The sequence below is a fragment of the Phyllobates terribilis genome, unplaced genomic scaffold (assembly GCF_046119375.1).
Source record: "Phyllobates terribilis strain yellow unplaced genomic scaffold, ASM4611937v1 Scaffold_36__1_contigs__length_13169755, whole genome shotgun sequence".
Taxonomy (NCBI): domain Eukaryota; kingdom Metazoa; phylum Chordata; class Amphibia; order Anura; family Dendrobatidae; genus Phyllobates; species Phyllobates terribilis.
The window spans coordinates 3,798,372-3,821,578 of NW_027362796.1; the positions used below are offsets into that span (position 1 = coordinate 3,798,372).

Genomic DNA, 23,207 nt, shown 5'->3' on the forward strand with positions numbered 1-23,207 from the left:
GGAGGCTCCGCCGTCACATGCTGTGACCACCTGCCTGTCCAGTGATTCCTGCTCGCTCACCTGGGAGCGCTCATCTGCTGCCTGTCTGCTAGCATACCTGGAGGCTCTGCCGTCACGTGCTGTGACCACCCGCCTGTCCAGAGACTTCTGACCGCTCTCCTGGGAGCGCTCATCTGCCGCCTGTCTGTTGGTCTTCCTGGAGGCTCCGCCGTCACATGCTGTGACCACCCGTTTATCCAGAGACTCTCGCCTGCTCACCTGGGAGCTCAAGTCTACCATCAGCCGCCACAGGTCGTACCAACCCTTTACCCAGAGACTGCCCCGGTCACTTGCCGTGACCACCTGCCCGTTCACCCAGAGACTGCCCCAGTCACTTGCCGTGATCTCCTGCCCGTTCTTCCAGAGACTGTCCCGGTCACTTGCCGTGACCATCTGCCCGTTCACCCAGAGACTGCCCCAGTCACTTGTCGTGATCTCCTGCCCGTTCTTCCAGAGACTGTCCCGGTCACCTGCTGTGACTGCCTGCCTGGTCGCCACCCGCTCCCTTACAAGGACTGCCCCCTTGTATAGTAGCTCAGAGGTTCCGCCTCCCAGACCCGTTACACCCTGCCTTTGAATGTATTGAATATCAACAGGAAGCCAGGGCTGCGGTTGCTCTCTGACTTCCTCATGATGTTTGATTTGTCTGAAGGTGGTGTGAGGCAGTGAGGGGGATCATATTCGAGGGACGGTATATATTCCCTAGGATGTGCATAGAGGCATATTGAACCCGCTAGAGTGCACTGCAGTCGCAAAAACACCTGTGGTTGCAGTGCAAAATAAAAGTAAAGTTTGGACTTGGTCAAACTATTTGACCAAGTCAGATTTAAGAAAACCCGGAATGGGATTTTATTTTCGAAGTGATCTATAGGTGGCAGTAGGGCAGGTCACTCCCATTCCATTTAAACCTTCAGCAAAGGTTTGGTTGTGTCAATGCTTTGTTTGCAAGCTGCAGAGCAGGAGGCTCTGTGCACTGCAAGCCTGAGTGAAGGCATAACACAGGCTTGTGAAGGAAACAACTGGTGCACCCCAGACTGGAACGGTACAGCCGTCTCCCATGGCATCAGGTTTACACGGACTATTTGGATATCCCAGCTGCAATCTGGAGGACAGCTTTTGCATTTGAGCTGGGAGTTTTGGCAAATAAAGACATTTAAGTTGAACTTTCCTTGGGTCAATGCCTCGTTACCGCACAGTGTGAACACCGCCGCACTACAGTGGGGACATTGACGTCAACACTGATTGGGCACAGGGCTCACGTGACATACCAACCTCACATGAGTCCTAGGAATGCAAGTGCTGACACCGCTGGAATGGTGCCGGCATGGGAAGTTTGTATTTCTTATTTTATTTTAATAGAACCAAACATGAGGAATGAAAAAGGCTTGTCCAAGTAGTGGACAACTTTTTTAAACATAAAAAAAATGAATTACTGGAAAGTTGTATTTTGTTGACCATCAAAAAGACTCCAATGGGGAGAAACTATATATGTTATTGACAAATTATACAAAAACATATAACACACAGTTCTATAATTAAATGAGAAAGGGAAATTACTTTAGAACTTACCTTATTGTTTGACTTATAAGACACTTTTTAGCAATAAAAAAATATTGCTAATAAGTGAGTGTCTTAACGACTGGAGGCAGTTTCCTGTGTCAGAGGAGGACAATGAGACAGTTTCCTTCCTGATCACTGAGATAGCTGCTCTCTCTCCTCCAGCCCATACTTATCTAATTGATTGGTGCAGAGCAGGAGGGGAAGGTACCGGGACCTGCACAGAGCCTGTATGTCCTGAGCGAGCAGCTTAAGAACCTTCCACCCAAGTAGCTCATATATGTTTCAGATCATGTAACACTGTTTTACATATTTTCAAACTTTCTCAGGTTCAGTTATGAAATGAGCCATTTCTTATGATTTTGACCTCCTGCATTCAAATATGTCTCTTGTTTCTATGTTATCAAAGAGTTTTCCTTTTACTGCTACATATAATTAATGCATAAAAGTTTCATCACTTTGAAACATTATTATTTTTGAAAATATAAAGATTCAGAATATTTTGTTATTCCAATTTTCTGATATTTAATTAGTGGAAACTTGGCAAGAATTCAAAAACCTAAAATCTGTCTAAACACTATTGTGAACCATCAACAGTTAAAAAAAATTGCATTACAAAATGTGTTACTCATTCAGTGACAACTCTTTTTTGCTTGACTCTTGTATTCCATGAGCTCTTCTCTTACAATTGTCCATCAATAATCTGCAAGCATTGATGGATTCCATTTTCCTTCATATCTTTTCTCCATAGCTGCAATATCTTGGTGAAGTCTCTCAGCTTGCTTGTCACTCACTGCATGGTGGACACAGGTGATGTAAGAAATGAATCTTTAAATATGGGACCAAGAAAGAGAAGGTGGCTTGTATGCCCATGATTTTCTCGTCTTCCTAGGGAAGGCTCGGGGGGTCTCTGGAGAGCACGATGTCGACTATCTCCAGCTGACTTATTCCGTCCAAAGACCATACTGAGGACTAGAGGGCACTTATTACAGGTGGAAGAATGGCCAATCCAGCAAACAGAGCAGTCAGACTGTGGAATACCTACTACAAGACGTAGTAATGGCAGACACTATTGTGAAGACCCTATTTCTTCCGTGGGCGTAACACTACTCAGACAACACAGTGTGAGGGGAAAACAGTGTGGTAATACTTTATTGAACCACAAAGTGGACAATAAACAGATAGAATAGTCCCAGCAAGTACTCTAGATGTTGCAAATGACAGAGTCCTCACCCTTCCGCTGGCCCACCGGGAATAGAGAAGCTGCGATTTTGGGGCTTCCAGGGTCGACTACACCCACCACAGGCACCCCACTTTTGTAGGGCCCCCAACGAGAGAAGGTAATGACAAGCTTAGAAAACTATCCGAGAGCAGTGAAGTCTGGGGCCAGGTGACTTGGATTCTTCAAGATATCTCTAAGGCTTCAGCAATGGTCAATGGAGCTAATCTGTATTCCTCCAGCTGGGGCCAAAGTCCCCTAAGCTGACCAGCTGTAGAGAGACCCCTTTTTATGGATCACAGTTGTCCTTTCAGCCATCATTCAAAAGTCAACGGTCAGAGATCAAGGTGGAAGGGGTCCATGACTCATTGTTTGAGCATTTAATCAACTTGCATAGTTTGTCCTCCATTTCTCAGCAAATCAACAACCCCCTGGGCTGGTGTAATACGTAATCAGCATATTATCAAACTGTATTGCTCCATGACCCTATCTTGCAAGATTTGCAGACAATACAAGTGTTTCTCACTAAATTAGAATATCATCAAAAAGTTAATTTATTTCAGTTCTTCAATATAAAGAGTGAAACTCAAAAGTCATTATCTCAGTAAATTAGAATAATTAACAAAAAACACCTGCAAAGGCTTCCTAAGCATTTAAAAAGGTCCCTTAGTCTGTTTCAGTAGGCTCCACAATCATGGGGAAGACTGCTGACTTGACAGATGTCCAGAAGGCAGTCATTGATAGAGTCCACATGGAGGGTAAGCCACAAAAGATCCACTCTGTCTACATCTACTCTCTCTCGAGCCTCCAAGTGGCTGTCATATACCGACCTCCAGACCCGGTCACTTCCTTTATTGACCAATTCTCCGCCTGACTTCTTTACTTTCTCTCTGCTAACATTCCCACAATCATCATGAGCGATTTAAACATCCCCACTGACACTCTCCAGCCAGCAGCATCCAAACTCATGCCTCTTACTTCATCCTTTGGACTTACACAGTGGTCCTCCTCCGCCACCCACATAGACGGACACACACTTGACCTCATCTTCACCCAACTCTGCTCCCTATCTGACCACATCTACTTACATTCTCATCCCAGTCCTCCTCACCTGTCACCCATGTCCAGCAACTAGCACACCCCTGTAGAAACCTTGCGAATCTAGACACTCGAACACTCTCTGACTCTATTCTACCACTGACATCCATATCTTCACTCCACGACACAGACAGCGCCACTGCTTTCTACAATGCCACTCTTGCATCAGCTATTGACTTGGTCGCCACTTTTATGCATGGCAGAGCGCAACGAGTCAATAGGCAACCCTGGCACAACAACCTCACTAAACAGCTTCGACAAGCGTCCAGGGTTGTGGAGCGGCATTGGAAGAAAACACATTCTCAAGAGGACTTCACTACATTCAAACAAGCAACACTCGCATTCAAATCAGCAATCACCTCTGTTAAACAGGCCTACCTCACAACCCTCATATCTTCCTTATCCTGCAACCCTAAACAACTATTCAACACTTTTAAATCTCTCCTCTGCCCTCCACTGCCCCCTCCAACCTCCGTCATCTCTGCTGAGGAGTTTGCCACACACTTCAAAAACAAGATTGACCAAACAAGGCAAGTCTTTACTGCCCAACCACCACAACCCCTTTGTTTTACAGACCATTGCCCTTCCCACATAACCTCCCTTCTCAGCATCACAGAAGGAGACCTTTCTCGTCTCCTCTTCAAATCACACCTCAGCATTTCTGCACTCGACCTCATCCCATCCCACCTCCTCCATAACCTCACCCCCACACTCATCCCATCCCTAACCCATCTCTTCAACCTATAACTATCTTCTGGTACCTTCCCTGCTGCCTTCAAACATGCCACAATCACGCCCATCCTCAAAAAGCCATCTCTTGGCCCAACCACCTTTTCAAGCTACCGCCCCATGTTGCTGCGCCCATTTGCCTTGCTGAACTTTCCTCTCACTTCTCATCTAACTCTCTCTTCGACAACCGTCTATCCGGCTTCCGCCCCCACCATTCCACTGAAACTGCACTTACCAAAATCACCAATGACTTACAGCCAAAGCTAACATACAATTCTCTGTACTCCTTTTTCTTGACCTGTCCTCTGCTTTCGACACAGTTGACCACTGCCTCCTACTAGAGATCCTCTCTTCTTTTGGTGTCAAAAATCTTGCCCTATCATGGATCTCCTCATACCTTTCTAAACGCACATTTAGCGTCTCCCACTCCCACACTACCTCCTCACCCCGCCCCCTCTCTGTTGGAGTCCCTCAAGGCTCTGTCCTAGGACCCCTACTCTTCTCAATCTATACCCTTGGCTTAGCACAGCTCATAAAATCCTATGGCTTCCAGTACCACCTGTATGCTGATGACACCCAGATATACCTGTCTGGCCCAGATGTCACCTCTCTGCTGGCCAAAATCCCAGCATGTCTAGCAGCCATATCCTCCTTCTCCTCCCGCTTCCTCAAGCTCAATGTGGACAAAACTGAACTCATCATCTTTCCCCATCTCGTATATCTTCTCCACCTGACCTTTCTATTACAATAAAGGGCATCACACTTTCCCCTGTACCAGCAATCCACTGCCTCGGCGTAACCCTTGACTCTGCCCTGTCCTTCAAACCCCACATCCAAGCTCTCGCCACCTCTTGTCGCCTCCAGCTCTAAAATATTTCCAGAATCCATGCTTTTCTCAACCCTCAATCTGCTAAACTGCTTGTGCATGCCCTCATCATCTCCCGCATCAACTACTGCAACATCTTCCTCTGTGGCCTTTCAGCCAACACTCTCGCACCCCTCCAGTCCATCCTTAACTCTGCTGCGTGACTAGTTCATCTCGCACCTCGCTACTTCTCTGCTATCACCCTTTGCAAATCCCTTCACTGGATCTCAATTGCTCAGTGTATCCAGTTCAAACTACTAACACTGACCTACAAAGCCATTCATAACCTCTCTCCTCTGTATATCTCTGAACTAATCTCCCGATACATTCCCTTACGTAATCTCTGGTCCTCCCAAGACCCCCTTCTCTCCCGAATATCCCCCATCCTATGGAATTCTGTGCCACAGCATGTCCCATTAGCCTCCACACTTGGATCCTTCAGACGGAACTTGAAAACCTATCTCTTCAAACAAGCTTACAGCCTGCCATGACCTTGCATGCTGCCACCTCAACAACACCAGAGCTACTGCATCTCCCTCAACCTACTGTCTCCTTCCCCATTCCTGTAGAATGTAAGCCCACAAGGGCAGGGTCCTCTTCCCTCTGTACCAGTCTATCATTGTTAGTTTGTTTACTGTAAGTGATATCTGTATTTGGTATGTAACCCCTCCTTATGTACAGCGCCATGGAATCAATGGCGCTATATAAATAACAATAAAATAATAATAGCTAAAGAGCTGGATGTTCACAGAGTGCTGTATCCAAGCATATTAATGGAAAGTTGAGTGGTAGAAAAAGGTGCACATGCAACCGGGATAACTGCAGCCTTGAAAGGATTGTTAATAAAAGACCATTCAAAAATTTGGGAGAGATTCACAAGGAGTGGACTGCTGCTGGAGTCATTGCTTCAAGAGCCACCACACATAGACGTATCCAGGGCATGGCCTAAAAGTGTCGCATTCCTTGGGTCAAGACACTCATGACCAATAGACAAAGCCAGAAGCATCTCACCTGGGCCAAAAAGAAAAAGACCTGGATTGTTACTCAGTGGTCCAAGGTGTTGTTTTCAGATGAAAGTAAATGTTGCATTTCATTTGGAAATCAAGGTCCCAGAGTCTGGAGAAAGAGTAGAGAGGCCACAACCCAAGCTGCTTGAGGTCTAGTGTGAAGTTTCCACAATCAGTGATGGTTTGGGGAGCCATGTCATCTGCTGGTGTAGGTCCACTATGTTTTATCAAGACCAAAGTCAGCGCAGCCATCTACCAGAACATTTTAGAGCACTTCATGTTTTTTGGAGATGGAAATTTAATTCTCCAGCAGGACTTGTCCACACTGCCAAAAGTACCAATACCAGGTTTAAAAACAACAGTATTACTGTGCTTGATTGGGCAGCAAACTTGCCTGACCTTAACCCCATAGAGAATCTATGGGGTATTGTTAAGAGGAAGATGAGAGACACCAGACCCAGCAATACATACGAGCTGAAGGTTGCTATAATAGCAACCTGGGCTTCCATAACACCTCAGCAGTGCCACAGGCTGATCGCCTCCATGCCACGCCGCATTGATGCAGTAATTGATGCACAAGGAGCCCCGACCAAGTATTGAGTGCATTTACTGAACATACATTTCAGTAGGCCAACATTTCGGATTTTAAAATAATTTTTCAAGCTGGTGTTATAAAGTATTCTAATTTATTGAGATAATGACTTTTGTGTTTTCATTGGCTGTAAAAATAAACAATTGAACTAGATCACTCTGTAATGACTCTATAAATGAGTTTCACTTTTTGTATTGAAAAACTGATTTAAATTAACTTTGTGATGAGTGTCTCAGCATTAGGTAACCCTGACAAAATGAACCTATTTACTGAATCAGCCAACCACCACCCAAATAACAGTCTTCCCACCAGACTGAAATCCATGGACTGATGCGCCCACTGTCTTTCTGGAATTGGCAATGGAGCATATTCCCTGGCTAGCCAGTTATGACAGACTTTAGTGCATGCACAAACTTCACAAGCGGATACAAATTCTTTAATGTAATTATTCATAGATGGCCACCAAAAAAGCCTAGTGATAGTTTTTCGCATATCTGTGATCTCAGGATGACCACTCAAGATGGAATCATGAAACTTACGCAACAGACGCAATCTTAGGTACATAACTACAAATAATTTGGACCCAAGGAGTGGTAAAAGGAGCCAAAGACTGTACTTTACGGATCTCAGCTTTCAACTCTGAGGATACCACAACCACAATACCCTAAGGTAGAATGGAGGATGGAGGTTCTGGAGTAGAAACTGAACTAAAATAGTTTGATAGTTTGTCAGTCTTCACATTCTTGGACCCCGGCCTGAAAGTGAAAGAGAAATTGAATCTAAAGAAAAATAAGGATCATCTGACCTGTCTAGGAGTTAGCTGTTTAGCTGTTTCAATATATACAGTCATGGCCAAAAGTTTTGAGAATGACACCAAAATTATATTTTCACATGATCTGCTGGCCTCTGGTTTTTATTAGTGTTTGTCTGATGTTTATATCACATACAGAAATATAATTGCAATCATATTATGAGTACCAATAGGTTATATTGACAGTTAGAATGAGTTAATGCAGCAAGTCAATATTTGCAGTGTTGCGCCTTCTTCTTCAAGACCTCTGTAATTCTCCCTGGCACGCTCTCAATCAACTTTTGGACCAAATCCTGACTGATAGCAGTCCATTCTTGCATAATCAATGCTTACATTTTGCCAGAATTTGTTGGTTTTTGTTTGTCCACCCGTCTCTTGATGATTGACCACAAGTTCTCAATGGGATTAAGATCTGGGGAGTTTCCAGGCCATGGACCAAAATCTCTATGTTTTGTTCCATGAGCCATTTAGTTATCACCTTTGCTTTATGGCAAGGTGCTCAATCATGCTGGAAAAGGCATTGTTTGGCTCCAAACTGCTCTTGGACGGTTGGGAGAAGTTGCTCTTGGAGGACATTCTGGTACCATTCTTTATTCATGGCTGTGTTTTTAGGCAAGACTGTGAGTGAGCCGATTCCCTTGGCTGAGAAGCAACCCCACACATGAATGGTTTCAGGATGCTTTACAGTTGGCATGAGACAAGACTGGTGGTAGCGCTCACCTCTTCTTCTCCGAATAAGCTGTTTTCCAGATGTCCCAAACAATTGAAAAGGGGATTCATCAGAGAAAATGACTTTGCCCCAGTCCTCAGCAGTCCACTCCCTGTACCTTTTGCAGAATATCAGTCGGTCCCTGATGTTTTTTCTGGAGAGAAGTGGCTTCTTTGCTGCCCTCCTTGAAACCAGCCCTTGCTCAAAGAGTCTCCGCCTCACAGTGCGTGCAGAAGCACTCACACCAGCCTGCTGCCATTCCTGAGCAAGCTCGGCACTGCTGGTAGTCCGATCCAGCAGCTGAAACAGTTTTAAGATACGGTCCTGGCGCTTGCTGGTCTTTCTTGGGCGCCCTGGAGCCTTTTTGACAACAATGGAAGCTCTCTCCTTGAAGTTCTTGATGATGCGATAGATTGTTGACTGAGGTGCAATCTTTGTAGCTGCGATACTCTTCCCTGTTAGGCCATTTTTGTGCAGTGCAATGATGGCTGCACGTGTTTCTTTAGAGATAACCATGGTTAACTGAAGAGAAACAATGATACCAAGAACCAGCCTCCTTTTAAAGTGTCCAATGATGTCATTCTTACTTAATCATGATTGATTGATCGCCAGCCCTGTCCTCATCAACACCCACACCTGTGTTAATGGATCAATCACTAAAACGATGTTAGCTGCTCCTTTTAAGGCAGGACTGCAATGATGTTGAAATGTGTTTTGGGGGTTAAAGTTCATTTTCTGGGCAAATATTGACTTTGCAAGTACAGTAATTGCTGTTAAGCTGATCACTCTTTGACATTCAGGAGTATATGCAAATTGCCATTGCAAAAAATGAAGCAGTAAACTTTGGAAAAATTACTATTTGTCTCATTCTCAATACTTTTGGCCATGACTGTGTGTATATATATATATATATATATATATATATATATATAGTTGTGTAGGATACTCCAAGTGAGGATATGACTTAAAAATTGTACAATGAAAATGTAAAATTCTGTATTATTTATTATATTGGGGTTGGTCACTTTATATAAAAAAAATTCCAAAGGGGTGATAAAATGTAATGTTTGGCACATACAGCTATAGATTACTTCCCCGGAGTTTGCCTTCTTCCTAAGGTGCGCCTGGAGGCCATGTTTCTCCCCAGGTAAGTTATACACCTCTACCCATCTACGTGATGTACAAGAAAACATGATTCATCAGACCAGAACCCTTTCTTCTATTACTCTATGGTTCAGTTCTGATGCCCATATACCCTTGTAGGTGCTTTTGGCTGTAACCGGGTCAGCATGACAATGACCAGTGTGCATCTCCATATGTAATAAGCTGCAATACTTTATCCTGACATCTTTTCTTCATAGCCAAAAGTTAATTTTTAAGCAATATGTGCCACAGTATTTCTTCTGCAGCACCGGACCAGCTGGGGCTACTGTACCTTTCGTTCCACACAAGTATCAATGAGCCTTGGGCGCCCATGACTCCGCCACCTGCTCACCGGATGTTCTACCCTGGTAGGCACTAACTATTGTATGCCAGGCACACCCCACAACACCTGCTGTTTTTGAGATCTTCTGACAACCCTCATGGGGGCACCTCTGACAAGGAGAATATTGAGATCTCTAGACATCATGATTTGTCCATTGAAAATGGAGCTGTTTAGGGAATAGAGCGCACAGAACATAGGGAAAAAAAACACTGGAGGGGGAAAGAAATAATTTGAGGTGCTCACCTGGAGGGATTGTGAGAGTCACAGCTCCTAAACCAGGAGTAATAGAACGCTAGCTGCCATCTATAAGAAATATCTTTTATGTATTCTTTTACCCTATGCACAAAATAAACATTCATGGAAAACTATAAATTGGCAGCAGCGTGTGCAATGTCCTCAAGGGCCAACATACATACGCTGAAAGGAGATTTGCAAATAACATTTTTCGCTGTTGCCCGTTCCTGTGGCACCATTAATGTACTAGGCCTTAATGAGTTTGGTGACATAACGTCTTGTGATCGCTATTTTAACTCTCTAAGAACCAGGGAGTTTTTTATTTAAGCGCTTTTTGTGTTTATGGAGCTGACGTTTTTATTGATACCAATTTGGAGTACATAGAACATTTTGCTAGCTTTGTATTGTATTTTTTTTGTTAAGTGAGGTGACAAAGAACCCACAATTTTGGCATTTTGATTTTTTTTTTTCTGCAATGTTAACCGTAAAGGTTAATTACCATAATTCCATACTTTGATACATCTGACTTTTACGGATGTGGCGATACCAAATGTTTTTTTTTCCGTTTCTTTGTTTTTAATAGGGAAAACGTGGGATAGTTAAAAATTATCTATTTTTTATATTTTGACTTTTTATTTTTTTTACATTTTTTTTGTACCCATTAGTGGACTTAAACATGTGATCCTTGGATTGCTTATATATACTGTAATACCACAGTATTGCGGTATTTACTGGAAATCATGGTTTCCTATGGCACTCAGTCTGCTGTAAAAAGTACTAAGATGGGCCTTAAAGGTAAAGGCATTTTGCCCATAGCGGTAGACCACGTGGCCACTATGGCGCTCATTAGCTGGGAAAGCCTGATGCTACAGGGTTTTCTTCTTCCGCATATCATTCTTTGAAAGATGGCCTTTGTTCCCCATCATTCAGCCTGTACGTCTGTGCTTGAAGTCTCAGCACTGCAGGTGCAATGGCGTCACTAGATCGGGCCCTCTGTGTGGAGTTTTTTTTTATTTTGGCAACAAGAAAAGCGTATACTGTGGGATCCATCATACATGATGTGGGGCGGCCATCATACTGTGTGAGCGAACTGTTGGGGGCCATCATACTGTGTGAGCGAACTGTTGGGTGCCATCATACTGTGTGAGCGAACTGTGGAAGACATCATACTGTGTGTGTATACAGTGCCTACAAGTAGTATTCAACCCCCTGCAGATTTAGCTGGTTGACACATGCGGAATTAACTTGGCATTGTGACATTTGTACTGTAGATCAGCCTGGAAGTGGGAAATGCACTGCAGCAAATTTTTTTTTTTTTTTTTTTTTTTTTTTTTTTTTTAAACGTAAAAAGTTAATTCAGAGTGTCATTTATTATTCAACCCCTCAAACCACAAGAATTCTGTTTGGTCCCCCTAAAGTATTAAGAAGTAGTTCAGGCACCAAGAATAATGAACTTCACATGTGTGGATCAAAGATCTCTTTTGCCAGCCTTTTCTGACTATTTAAGACCCTCCCCAAACTTGTGAACAGCACTCAGACATGGTCAACATGGGAAAGACAAAGGAGCATTCCAAGGCCATCAGAGACAAGATCGTGGAGGGTCACAAGGCTGGCAAGGGGTACAAAACCCTTTCCAAGGAGTTGGGCCTACCTGTCTCCACTGTTGGGAGCATCATCCGTAAGTGGAAGGCTTATGGAACTACTGTTAGCCTTCCACGGCCAGGACAGCCTTTGAAAGTGTCCTCCCGTGCCGAGGCCAGGCTTGTCCGAAGAGTCAAGGCTAACCCAAGGACAACAAGGAAGGAGCTCCGGGAAGATCTCATGGCAGTGGGGACATTGGTTTCAGTCAATACCATAAGTAACGTACTCCACCGCAATGGTCTCCGTTCCAGACGAGCCCGTAAGGTACCTTTACTTTCAAAGCGTCATGTCAAGGCTCGTCTACAGTTTGCTCATGATCACTTGGAGGACTCTGAGACAGACTGGTTCAAGGTTCTATGGTCTGATGAGACCAAGTTCGAGATCTTTGGTGCCAACCACACAAGTGACGTTTGGAGACTGGATGGCACTGCATACGACCCCAAGAATACCATCCCTACAGTCAAGCATGGTGGTGGCAGCATCATGCTGTGGGGCTGTTTCTCTGCCAAGGGGCCTGGCCATCTGGTCCGCATCCATGGGAAGATGGATAGCACGGCCTACCTGGAGATTTTGGCCAAGAACCTCCGCTCCTCCATCAAGGATCTTAAGATGGGTCGTAATTTCATCTTCCAACAAGACAACGACCCAAAGCACACAGCCAAGAAAACCAAGGCCTGGTTCAATAGGGAAAAAGTCAAGGTGTTGGAGTGGCCTAGTCAGTCTCCTGACCTTAACCCATTTGAAAACTTGTGGAAGGAGCTCAAGAATAAAGTCCACATGAGACAACCAAAGAACCTAGATAACTTGGAGAAGATCTGCATGGAGGAGTGGGCCAAGATAACTCCACAGACCTGTGCCGGCCTGATTAGGTCTTATAAAAGACGATTATTAGCTGTAATTGCAAACAAGGGTTATTCCACAAAATATTAAACATAGGGGTTGTATAATAATTGACCCACACTTTTATGTTTAAAATTTAATAAAATTCAACTGAGCAACATAACTTTTTGGTTTGTAAGATTTATGCTTCTGTTCATAAAACCTACTCTCATTTGCAGTTTGAAGGCTTTAACTTATTTGCATCTTATCAAACCAGCTAAATCTGCAGGGGGTTGAATACTACTTGTAGGCACTGTATGTGTGGGGGCTGTAAGAGCATCATACTGTGTGTGTGTGTGTGGGGGGAGTAGTGTAGGTGCATTATACTGGTGGGGTTTGCCATGGGGTCATCATGTTGTCCATGTAAGGACTACTGTGGGAGAAAATTATGACAGGAGATTCACTCCGAGGTATCGCACCGTGTGTGGAGGGCAGCATACTCTATGGGGTTTATTAAAATGGTATCAGTGTGTGCAAACAAGAGGAATCAGTAGCAGGGGCATTATTTCTGTGTCCAAGCCACAAAACATGTCCTCTCCCTGTATTTAAAAGTTGGAAAGTAGGCCCTTGTGTGACTGCATCAATATGTTTTAACCCTGCCTAGTCCATTAATATAGACTCTTGGTATGGGGTCCCATGATTTCTATGAACGCCTCTGCTTAAGCTGGACCCCGGCTGCTGTGGTAACCCATCGATTAACAGCGCACATTCAAAATAGTTAACAGACACCATCAGCTTCTTGTGGAGTTCCTGAGCCACCTCCACACACGCAGGCTCCTTCTCAGGATGTTCATTCACATCCTAATGCGGTGAGAGGTTACATATAAAAATAAAATCCTAAAATCTTGGAATTTTTGCTTTGCCCACTAATACTCCATTTACACAGACAGATTAGTGGCAGTAAACTACCACTAACTGGTAAATATTTACTGATTGTCGGAGGTTTAGAAGCCTGTTTACACAGGAAAACCATGCTAAATGATGTGCGTTGAACGTTCAGAAGGCGTAAGCTTACCATTGTTCTTGGCAGTGCAAGTCCTGTTTATACAGGATGATGCGCCGCCAAGAAGAATGATTTTTAATGATTTAAAAATAATTTCACCCTACGAACAAGCATTTCAGCAGCAGAAGGGAAGGAAGGGAGACACAGATCCATTACTAGTGGGTAGGCGGAGCCCCACAGGATAGTTCACCTCAGATTTAGAAAAAGTGACAACCGGCCCCTCCAGCTTAGGCTCCTCCTACTCCCATGTTCTCCAGTCTAAAATTTGAGGTCGCAGAGGATAGTCGCTGCCTTTGCAGCTCCTCAGAAGAATTTTTTATTTTTACCAGGAAACCTGGACCCCCCGTGGTCTAGAGGTCTCAGGGGGTCTCAGCGCTGCTGGGACCCCTGGCCCTCCCCTGGCGGATCTGCGTACCCCCTAAGGAGGTCCCCGCAGAAGCCTGCCGGCCCCGGGGGATACAGGGAGCTCCCTGGCGGAGACGCACACTGCATCTAGGGGTCCCTGCGAGCTCCGCCGTGGGGGGAGCGAAGGGCCATGGCGCCACACATCCCTGGGGGTCCCTGTGGCGCTCAGCTGGGTAAGTGCCCTGTGTGTGTGTGTGTGTTACTGTCTTATGGTGACTGCACCTTTCGTCTTTTCAGGCACAGGTGTAATACTGGAGAATGCACATCACCGCTGCTGTTAGCAGGGGAGCGGGTCAGAGGAGCGCGGGCTCCGTTAGTGTAACGGGGGGGCGTGGCTTATGTTCTTGGCTGCCTGCCATCGTCTGTGCAGACAGGAAGCACCTGGAAAGCGCGCGCTGGGCAGTCCCCGACCCCCTCCTGCCTTCCTTCTCTTCGGCTCTGCAAACGGCCATTGCCTCACGGAGCTCAGCGCTGTCCTCTCCCTCCCCCCTGCTCTCCGCTCTCACACACAGGCTCCAGGAAGCTGGTGAGTCATCTGTTTGTCTCATCTCTACAGCACAGAGCGCTGCTGTCTTCTCTGCTGCATGCACACCTTAGTCCTTTTAAGGCAAGGTGCATTGCGTGTTCAGCAGCATTAACCCCTTCTGGCAATCATCCGAAAACCTTTTTTCTGCAGTGCTGTGATAGCAGGATCTCACTTCCCCGGTTACTGTGCTCTTGTAAGGGGTTATTACTGCTCTTTCCGCGACGCTCGCTACTGAGTAGGGGGTATGTCGGATCAGGGTCCAGGCGGCGCGGACCTCTCTCCCGGCCCGCTTCAGGATCGGTCACGCGTATCTGATATGCCGGGGTTGACGGCGTCAGGTTCGTCTCTGGTCAGGGGCCTCAGTGATGTTAAAGCGCTCACTCGCTCTATTGACAGTCTGTCTGACCTCCTGGGTCACTGGGTATCAGCTAAGTCCCTACCGGCGCGGGGTAAGAAGCACCACAGGCCTGTGGTGGCGCTGTCTCCTCCGCGCAGCGCATCAGAGGCTTCGGATTCACCGACAAGCTCTGCTGGTGAGATCTCCGATTCTGATGAAGAGGATCGGCAGGGTCGCTCGGCTTCGCTTTCAGGCCACGTGGATGCTCTTATTGGAGCCATGCAGGAAGTGTTAGAGCTGTCTGAAGAGGTGACGAGGCCGGGCAAGTCGGCCCGGCTGTATCAGGAGTCGCGTCGGGCTCGTTCGACACTGCCGGCGCACGATGAACTTAACGAGGCGGTGGAGAAAGAACGCCTGTGTCCGGATAAACGCTTCCAAGGGATGCGGTTTTTGGATGCCCTGTATCCCTGCTCCACAGAGACGATCGCTAATTGGGTCCCCTCTCCTGAAGTGGACGTGCCATTGTCTCAGCTGAGCAAATCTTCTTTAATTCTGGTTAAAGGGAAGGCGAGTCTACAGGATCTGCTGGACAGAAGGACGGAGTTAGCGGCGAAGTCCATCTACGAGGCCGCGGGTCATGGATTCCGAGCGGCCTTGGGGGCCATGTGGGGACAGCCTGTACATCTAGTGCACTAGTTAGGCGTTGGGCCAGATGGTGATGCTGAGCAGTGTCTGCCCTGGCTGGACCAGAATGGGAGACCACAGAATCCACAGATGATTCTGACCCAATTTCATGCCCAGCACATGCCTGACACCTAACATTATACTGGTGAGGCTTCCCTGAGATGGTTGGATCAGCTGCAGTCAGCATGGCAAGATGGGACTCCGCTGTCTGACATGGAAAGGCTCTTCCAGCTGTTGGAAGAGGCGGCCCGATATAGCAGAGACGCAGTGCTGGATACTACTTCGGTTCTGTCCAGGGCTCAAGCCTCCGCTGTCACAGTCAGGAGAGCACTGTGGCTCAAACAGTGGACTGGAGACGCAGTATCCAAACAAGGTTTGCTTACTCTGGTGTACAAGGGCGGTCAGCTTTTTGATTCGGACCTCACGGAGCTGATTGCTAAGGCCAATGATGTGGCTTTGCCACAGCGGAAAGCAGCGGCTTCTACGTCTGACAGGTCAAGTGCCGGTAGTGGTCGTCGGTCCTTTCGACCCAGGGGACGATTCGATCAGCCCTCTTGGAGATCGGGTCGTCCCTCGTCTTCCGGTAAGAAGTCCACCCAGAAATCCCGTACTCCCTGGAAACAGCATTTCCGTCGGGACAAAAGGGAGGTTGACAAAAAGCCCGCTAAGGCGGACTGACGCCAGGATCCCTCTCGAGGGCTCTCGGGTGGGAGGTCAGCTGCTACAATTCGGGTCGGTTTGGGCGTCCCACATATCGGACGCCTGGGTGACGCGGGTTGTGTCAGCGGGCTATTTCATAGAGTTTCACTCTCTACCCCCGGACAGGTTTCGTCAGTCTCGCATCCCGTCCGTGCCCAAGCTGGCTGCCGCTCTGCTGCGGGAGGTCGACTCTCTTCTGCTGCAGGGTGTAGTGGTTCCGGTTCCGCCGGAGGAACGGGGAAGGGGGTTTTTACCCCAACCTTTTTGTGGTCCCCAAAAAAGGAGGACAAGTTTCGTCCCATTCTGGACCTCAAGGATTTGAATCTTCATGTCCGAATCCGGAAATTCCGTATGGAGTCTCTTCGCTCCGTCGTGGCGGCCTTGTCGCAGTACGATTTTTTGGTTTCGATCAACATCCGCGACGCCTATTTGCATGTCCTTGTCGGCAGGGCTCACCAGCGCTTCCTGCGTTTCGCTGTAGGGCAGGCCCATTACCAATTTGTGGCCCTACCATTCGGGTTGGTCTCGGCGCCCAGGGTTTTTACAAAGGTTCTGGCGCCGCTCATGGCGCTCCTTCGAAAGCAAGGAGTTACGATTCTCCCCTACCTGGACGACTCGTTAATTGTGGCTCCCACAGCGGAGGAGGCAGTGACAGCTCGCGATCTCTCCCTTCAGCTCCTGGAGGACTTCGGGTGGCTGGTCAATTGGAAGAAGTCGTCATTGGAGCCGTCGCAGTCAATCCTGTTCTTGGGGATGCATTTCGACACCGTACGGGCAGTGGTGTCCCTCCCTCCAGACAAACAAGCGAACCTTCGTCACCACGTCCAGGCTATGAGGTCGGTGAGGGCGATGTCCCTTCGGAAGTGCATGCGCCTTCTGGGTCTGATGGTGGCGGCAATGGAAGCGGTGCCATTTGCACAATTTCATTCCCGGGATCTCCAAGATCTTATTCTGACCCGTTGGGACCGATCGCCGACTTCGCTGGATCGCTGTGTCGTCATCACCCGCAGGGTGCGAGAGTCTCTTGGATGGTGGTTACGTCTGGAGGCTCTATCCCTGGGTAAATCCCTTCTTCTCCCACGGTGATCGGTGATTACCACCGATGCCAGCCTGACTGGCTGGGGGGGGGGGTTTGGAACGACCTCTGGGTTCAGGGGGTCTGGTCGTCAGAGGAGTCGTCTCTGCCAATCAACATTCTGGAGTTGAGAGCAATATTTCTCTGCCTCAGACATTGGATGGTCCCTTTGAGTGGTCTGCCGGTCCGGATTCAGACGGACAATGAGACAGCTGTCGCGTATATCAACCATCAGGGCGGGACGAGGAGTTCCAGACTCATGATGGAGGTCTCTCGGATCCTGGTTTGGGCCGAGTCCAGGGTTCCAGTCATCTCCGCGTTTCACATCCCGGGTGTGCTGAATATCTCGGCGGACTTCCTCAGTCGCGAGCGGATAGATCCCGGAGAATAGAGTCTTCATCCGGAGGTTTTTACTCTGCTGTGCTCCCGTTGGGGGACTCCCCAAGTGGACTTGATGGCATCCAGGCTGAACTCCAGGATTCTGACATTCATGTCCAGGTACAAGGACCCGGAGGCTGTGGCGGTAGATGCTCTAGTGGCCCCGTGGGACCAGTTCGAGCTGATCTATGTGTTTGCGCCGGTATCCTTACTTCCTCTGGTGATCAGGCGGATCAATCTCGAACGAGTATCGGCGATTTTGGTGGCGCCGGATTGGCCGCGGAGGGTGTGGTATTCAACGCTGGTGTCTCTTCTGGCGGCGCCTCCGTTTCCACTGCCTCTTCACCCGGACCTGTTAACCCAAGGGCCCATTCGTCATCCGGACCTGAAGTCACTTCGTTTGACGGCGTGGCTCTTGAGACCGAAATCTTGACCCGTCGTGGGTTTTCGGCCGAGGTCATTGCCACCTTGCGGGCGGCCAGAGGTCCAGCTACGACTAGGATTTATCACAGAACTTGGGAGGCCTTCTATTCATGGTGTTCTGGATCGTCAAGGAACCCGAGGGTTTTTTCCATTCCCAACTTCTTGGCCTTTCTGCAATGTGGTCTGGTCAAGGGTCTAGCAGTTAGTACCTTGCGGGGTCAGGTCTCTGCACTATCCGGGCTTTTTCGGAAGGCTATTGCCTCACGCAGGGATGTGCGTTCATTTTTTCGCGGGGTTGCACGTCAGTTTCCGCCTCGGAGGGCGGTTGTGGCTCCTTGGCGGCTCAATTTAGTTTTGGAGGCTTTTCAGCATGGGCCGTTTGAGCCTATGGATTCAGCTACGCTTTACTTGCTTTCTTGGAAGGTGGCCTTCCTGGTGGCGGTCACCTCTTTAAGAAGGGTTTCGGAGTTGGCGGCACTGTCTTGCTCGCCCCCTTTTCTGGAATTCCACCCGGATCGTGTGGCGCTTCGTACCCATGGAGATTTTTTACCTAAAGTGGTGTCGCGTTTTCCACCTCAATCAGGACATCGTGTTGCCTTCCCTCTGTCCGAAACCAAAGAGTCCGAAGGAGCGGGCCTTGCACTCGTTGGTTTTGGTGCGGGCATTGAAGTTCTATCTTTCAATCATGCAAAGGTTTCGAAAATCGGATTCTCTGTTTGTGATTCCTGCTGGTCGTCGCCGTGGTCAGCGGGCTTCCAAGGACACTATAGCTCGGTGGATATGTTCGGCTATCCTGGAGGCGTACCGGCTCAAGGGCGAGCCTTGTCCGGTTAAGGTTCAAGCTCATTCCACGAGAGCTGTTGGTTTGTCGTGGGCTTTTCGTCAGGGGGCTTTGGCAGCGCAGCTCTGCCGGGCGGCTACCTGGTGCTCCGTTCACACTTTTACTAAATTTTATAAAGTGGACGTGAGTGCTTCCGCCAATGCGGCCTTGGGACGCAGGGTCCTGCAGGCGGCGGTGGTTTAGGTTATCTCTTTATTTTTTGTTCGGCGCTTGTTGCGCACTTGCCTAAGTTGTTGGGATGTTGGCGATTCTGCCACTGTTTCCCACCCTTGAGTTTTGGACTGCTTTGGGACGTCCCACTAGTAATGGATCTGTGTCTCCCTTCCTTCCCTTCTGCTGCTGAAAGACGGATTTTGGTAAGACCTTACCTGTAAAATCCTTTTCAGCGAAGGAAGGAAGGGAGACACAGCACCCTCCCATGGCAGAAGTGTATTATGGTTTTTCTAGATGCGGCGCGACTCCCTCCTGATGGCGGTCATCTGGTCTGGGGTTGGCGCACTAGGGCTCTGTTCCAGCATTGCCAGCTCATCGCAGTTGTCAGGTCCAGTAAGTAGTGCCTGGGACTGTGTGTTTTCATGCTGTTATATACATAACCTGTTATCTCACATTTCTGAATTTTCAGAAGGGGTTGTGTTGTTCCCCTGGTGTTGTCTGCTCTTCCTTAGCTTGTGTACGAACTGGAGAACATGGGAGTAGCAGGAGCCTAAGCTGGAGGGGCCGGTTGTCACTTTTTCTAAATCTGAGGTGAACTATCCTGTGGGGCTCCGCCTACCCCCACTAGTAATGGATCTGTGTCTCCCTTCCTTCCTTCGCTGAAAAGGATTTTACAGGTAAGGTCTTACCAAAATCCGTCATTTTCTCGTTTTACCCTATAGCCTATTTACACTCCACTTCTCAGCAGCTCTTGTTTATAATCTTTCAGTGTAAATGCATATTAAGTTTCAGCATTGGCTTACCCTGCCTGTTCTGTAGAGATTCTCAGCAGCCATCTTATTGTCATCACAGACAGGATTAAAAGAAAAGGTAACATCTTGTCATATAGATAATACAGGATCCACCATTCACAAAAGGTGATGGTCTCAGCTGACCTTCTCCCCCCTCTCTGCACAATGACCTCTGCACAGGTCAGAGAGCATGCCTATAACCCAGTGAACATCCACAGTCTAAAGTGGTCCATATATCCACTGTAAGGCTTATCAGCTCAGGTAATATTGCCGCCTGATCATTTACAGAGAATACAATTAGAAAAATCTTGACAATCAGAAATTAAAAACCTATTGATAAAAAAGAATATAAATGTCTGGTTTTAATAATTACAGAAATTTCTAGCTGATATATTCCTTAACATGATCAACACTCGTATAAGACGTAGATAGTACTCGGACCTCACAAGTGACCGCGGTCAGATAGTATTTAATCTAAATCACAATTAGTCAGGAAGCAGGAAACCACTAGAATATAATTCCGCAAGTCCAACAAACGTGATTGTATATTATCATTAGGCTATATTCAGTAGCTTTACCGAGAATTCTATAATAAAGGCTCAGTGGTCAATGTTCTCGTGTATAAAACATTCACATAACATAAAAATAAGTAACAATGCAGAACACTGACGTGGTAAATCTAAAGCTTCCTCCTAAAAGGAAAACCCCACGCGGGGAGAGGACCACATCTGAAGACTCGACAATGACACATTATGATGGAATGATCATCTCGGAGCTTCTCCTGCTGAGCCTTCACCTCTTTCCAGGACATCGAGGGAAAAAAAGAAAATACCTGACTATTCAAGGAACCATTCCTGAATAATTCTTAGTATTCTGGGATATTTGGCTGCATCCGTTCTTTATGGAAATAAGGATCTACAAAAGCCAAACTGTTGTAAAATGCAGCAAATGTTCTATTGTGTGGTATACTGGGATCTACGGGGGCTTCAAACTCTGGGGTGACCATTATAAAGCAGCACAGAGCCCATTGTATAAACTCTACTGGTATATTTAGCTGGATTAGAACCAAAATATCTAACTGAAGGCCCACCATACATATTAGACTAATGTTGACCTATCCCACCGATATTGACAGATTCAGCTGAAACTCAAATGTGTATGGGGGCCCAGACAACTGATTGTTGGGGAAGTTAAAGGGGTATTCCTATCTCCAAGATCCTATCCCAATATGTAGTAGGTGTAATAATAATATTAGCAAATACCTTCAATTAGAAATGTAGTATAGTCCTTCTGATTAGCAATGTTGCTTACCCCATGTGCAAGGCATTGCAGTAGCTTAGGCATCCATGGTTACGACCACACATAGTTACGCTTAGTGGTCGTAACAATGAATACCTAAGCTACTGCAATGCCCTGCACATGGGGTAAGTGACATAGCTAATCAGAAGAACTATCCTACATTTATAATTGTAGGTATTTGCTAATATTATTACACCTACTACATATTGGGATAGGATTTTGGAGATGAGAATACCTCTAAAGTGTCCGACATGTCCGATTTTGAACTATTGATCCTTCTGTTTCCCTGGAGATAACTTATCACCAAAGATGTAGGACTGCGGTTCTCTTATAGAGAACACAGAGACACTCGGCTGAAGTACTCTTGTGTATGGGACAAGGCTTTACTGTTGGAATTGCTGTGGCATATGAGAGGAGACTGACTATGAGCATCACTATCACGGTGAAAATATTTAGGATTTTTAAAGTCCTAATTTTAGGAGGTCCAAGTCCTAAAAAAATATTATTAACCAGGAACAATGTATTATTTAGAAAAAGACTCATCCATCGCCTGATTGGATTGTTTATAGTCATCTCATCTGCCCATGTAAACAGGACGTGCTGCCGACAATAAGCAACCATCTTGGTACACTTTGTATCGGCCCTTTTGAAAAGGCTTTATATGAGCACCAGTGGACTTGTTAGTGGGGCTGTGGCCTGACGCTGATGATCGGCCACACTATCTATCAGTATTCGGTCAGTATTTTTTCTCAGGAGTGGGAGCCAAAACCAGGTGAGGAACAATCAGAGAAACGGTCTAATAGAAACAAGTCACCAATTCTGCATTTATCACCCACTCCTGGTTTTGGCTCCCACTCCTGAGAAAAAATACTGACCGAATACTGATAGTGGGGCCGTGGCCTCAGTCCACAAGTCCACAGTGCATGACCGTGCTCATTCATGTGTATTTGTACATGTGAGATCTGAAATGAACGTGAACGACTGTGACCTGTTTGGTGAGATAAAGGTTACTGACGCACTTGATCTAAACTTAGTCCCGCAGTCTGGCTTCACCCATTTTTTTCCTACAGATCATATTACCTGAACTTATCATGTGTCTTCCCAGGCTGTAAACAGAGAGGAGGCAGTACATTGTAAAGACGAGGCCTACAGCGTCCAAAGCCCAAACCCGAGAAGCCAACAACTAATCTGTCCGGTGTACAAATACATTCCACCCCTCTGTTATCCTGATCAGACAAGGAGCTCACATGGCTCATTACAGGACGGGACGGAAGTTCTCTTAAAGTGATCTACACCTCCGACATTAAATGTGACGATACGTTTCTAATGTCTAGACGGAGTGAGCCGTCTTTCTTTTTGACGAAGAAGAAGCCTGCTCCCGCCGGGGAGGTAGATTTCCGGATAAATCCCCGGGCCAGATTCTCCTCAATATATTCAGACATGGACCGGGTCTCAGCAGCGGACAAAGGGTAAATACGCCCACGGGGAGGAGTAGCGCCGGGTATCAGGTCGATTGGGCAATCGTATGGTCTATGAGGGGGTAATGTCTCTGCTTCTCTTTTATTAAAGACATTCGCATAAGACCAATAGGGAACCTGTAGGCCGGGTAGATTGGCTGGGGTAGGAGAAGGACAGGCAGGAAGAACGGGAACTAAACAAGTCTTATGGCAGTCCTGTCCCCAGCGAAGGACTTCTCCGGTCTGCCAATCAAGCACGGGTGCATGTTT

The 23,207-nt window shown here is 46.9% G+C and overlaps 1 protein-coding gene across 1 annotated transcript in view; it reads left to right on the forward strand.

Moving 5' to 3' along the window:
- Window positions 1-1,329: 1,329 nt before the first annotated feature.
- The window catches only part of LOC141182894 (vacuolar protein sorting-associated protein 37A-like), a 57,132-nt gene continuing 35,254 nt past the window's right edge, over window positions 1,330-23,207 (forward strand). Inside the window, exon 1 of the mRNA XM_073661010.1 lies at window positions 1,330-1,355. Coding sequence (XP_073517111.1) covers window positions 1,330-1,355 — 26 coding nt within the window. The remainder of the gene's footprint in view (window positions 1,356-23,207) is intronic.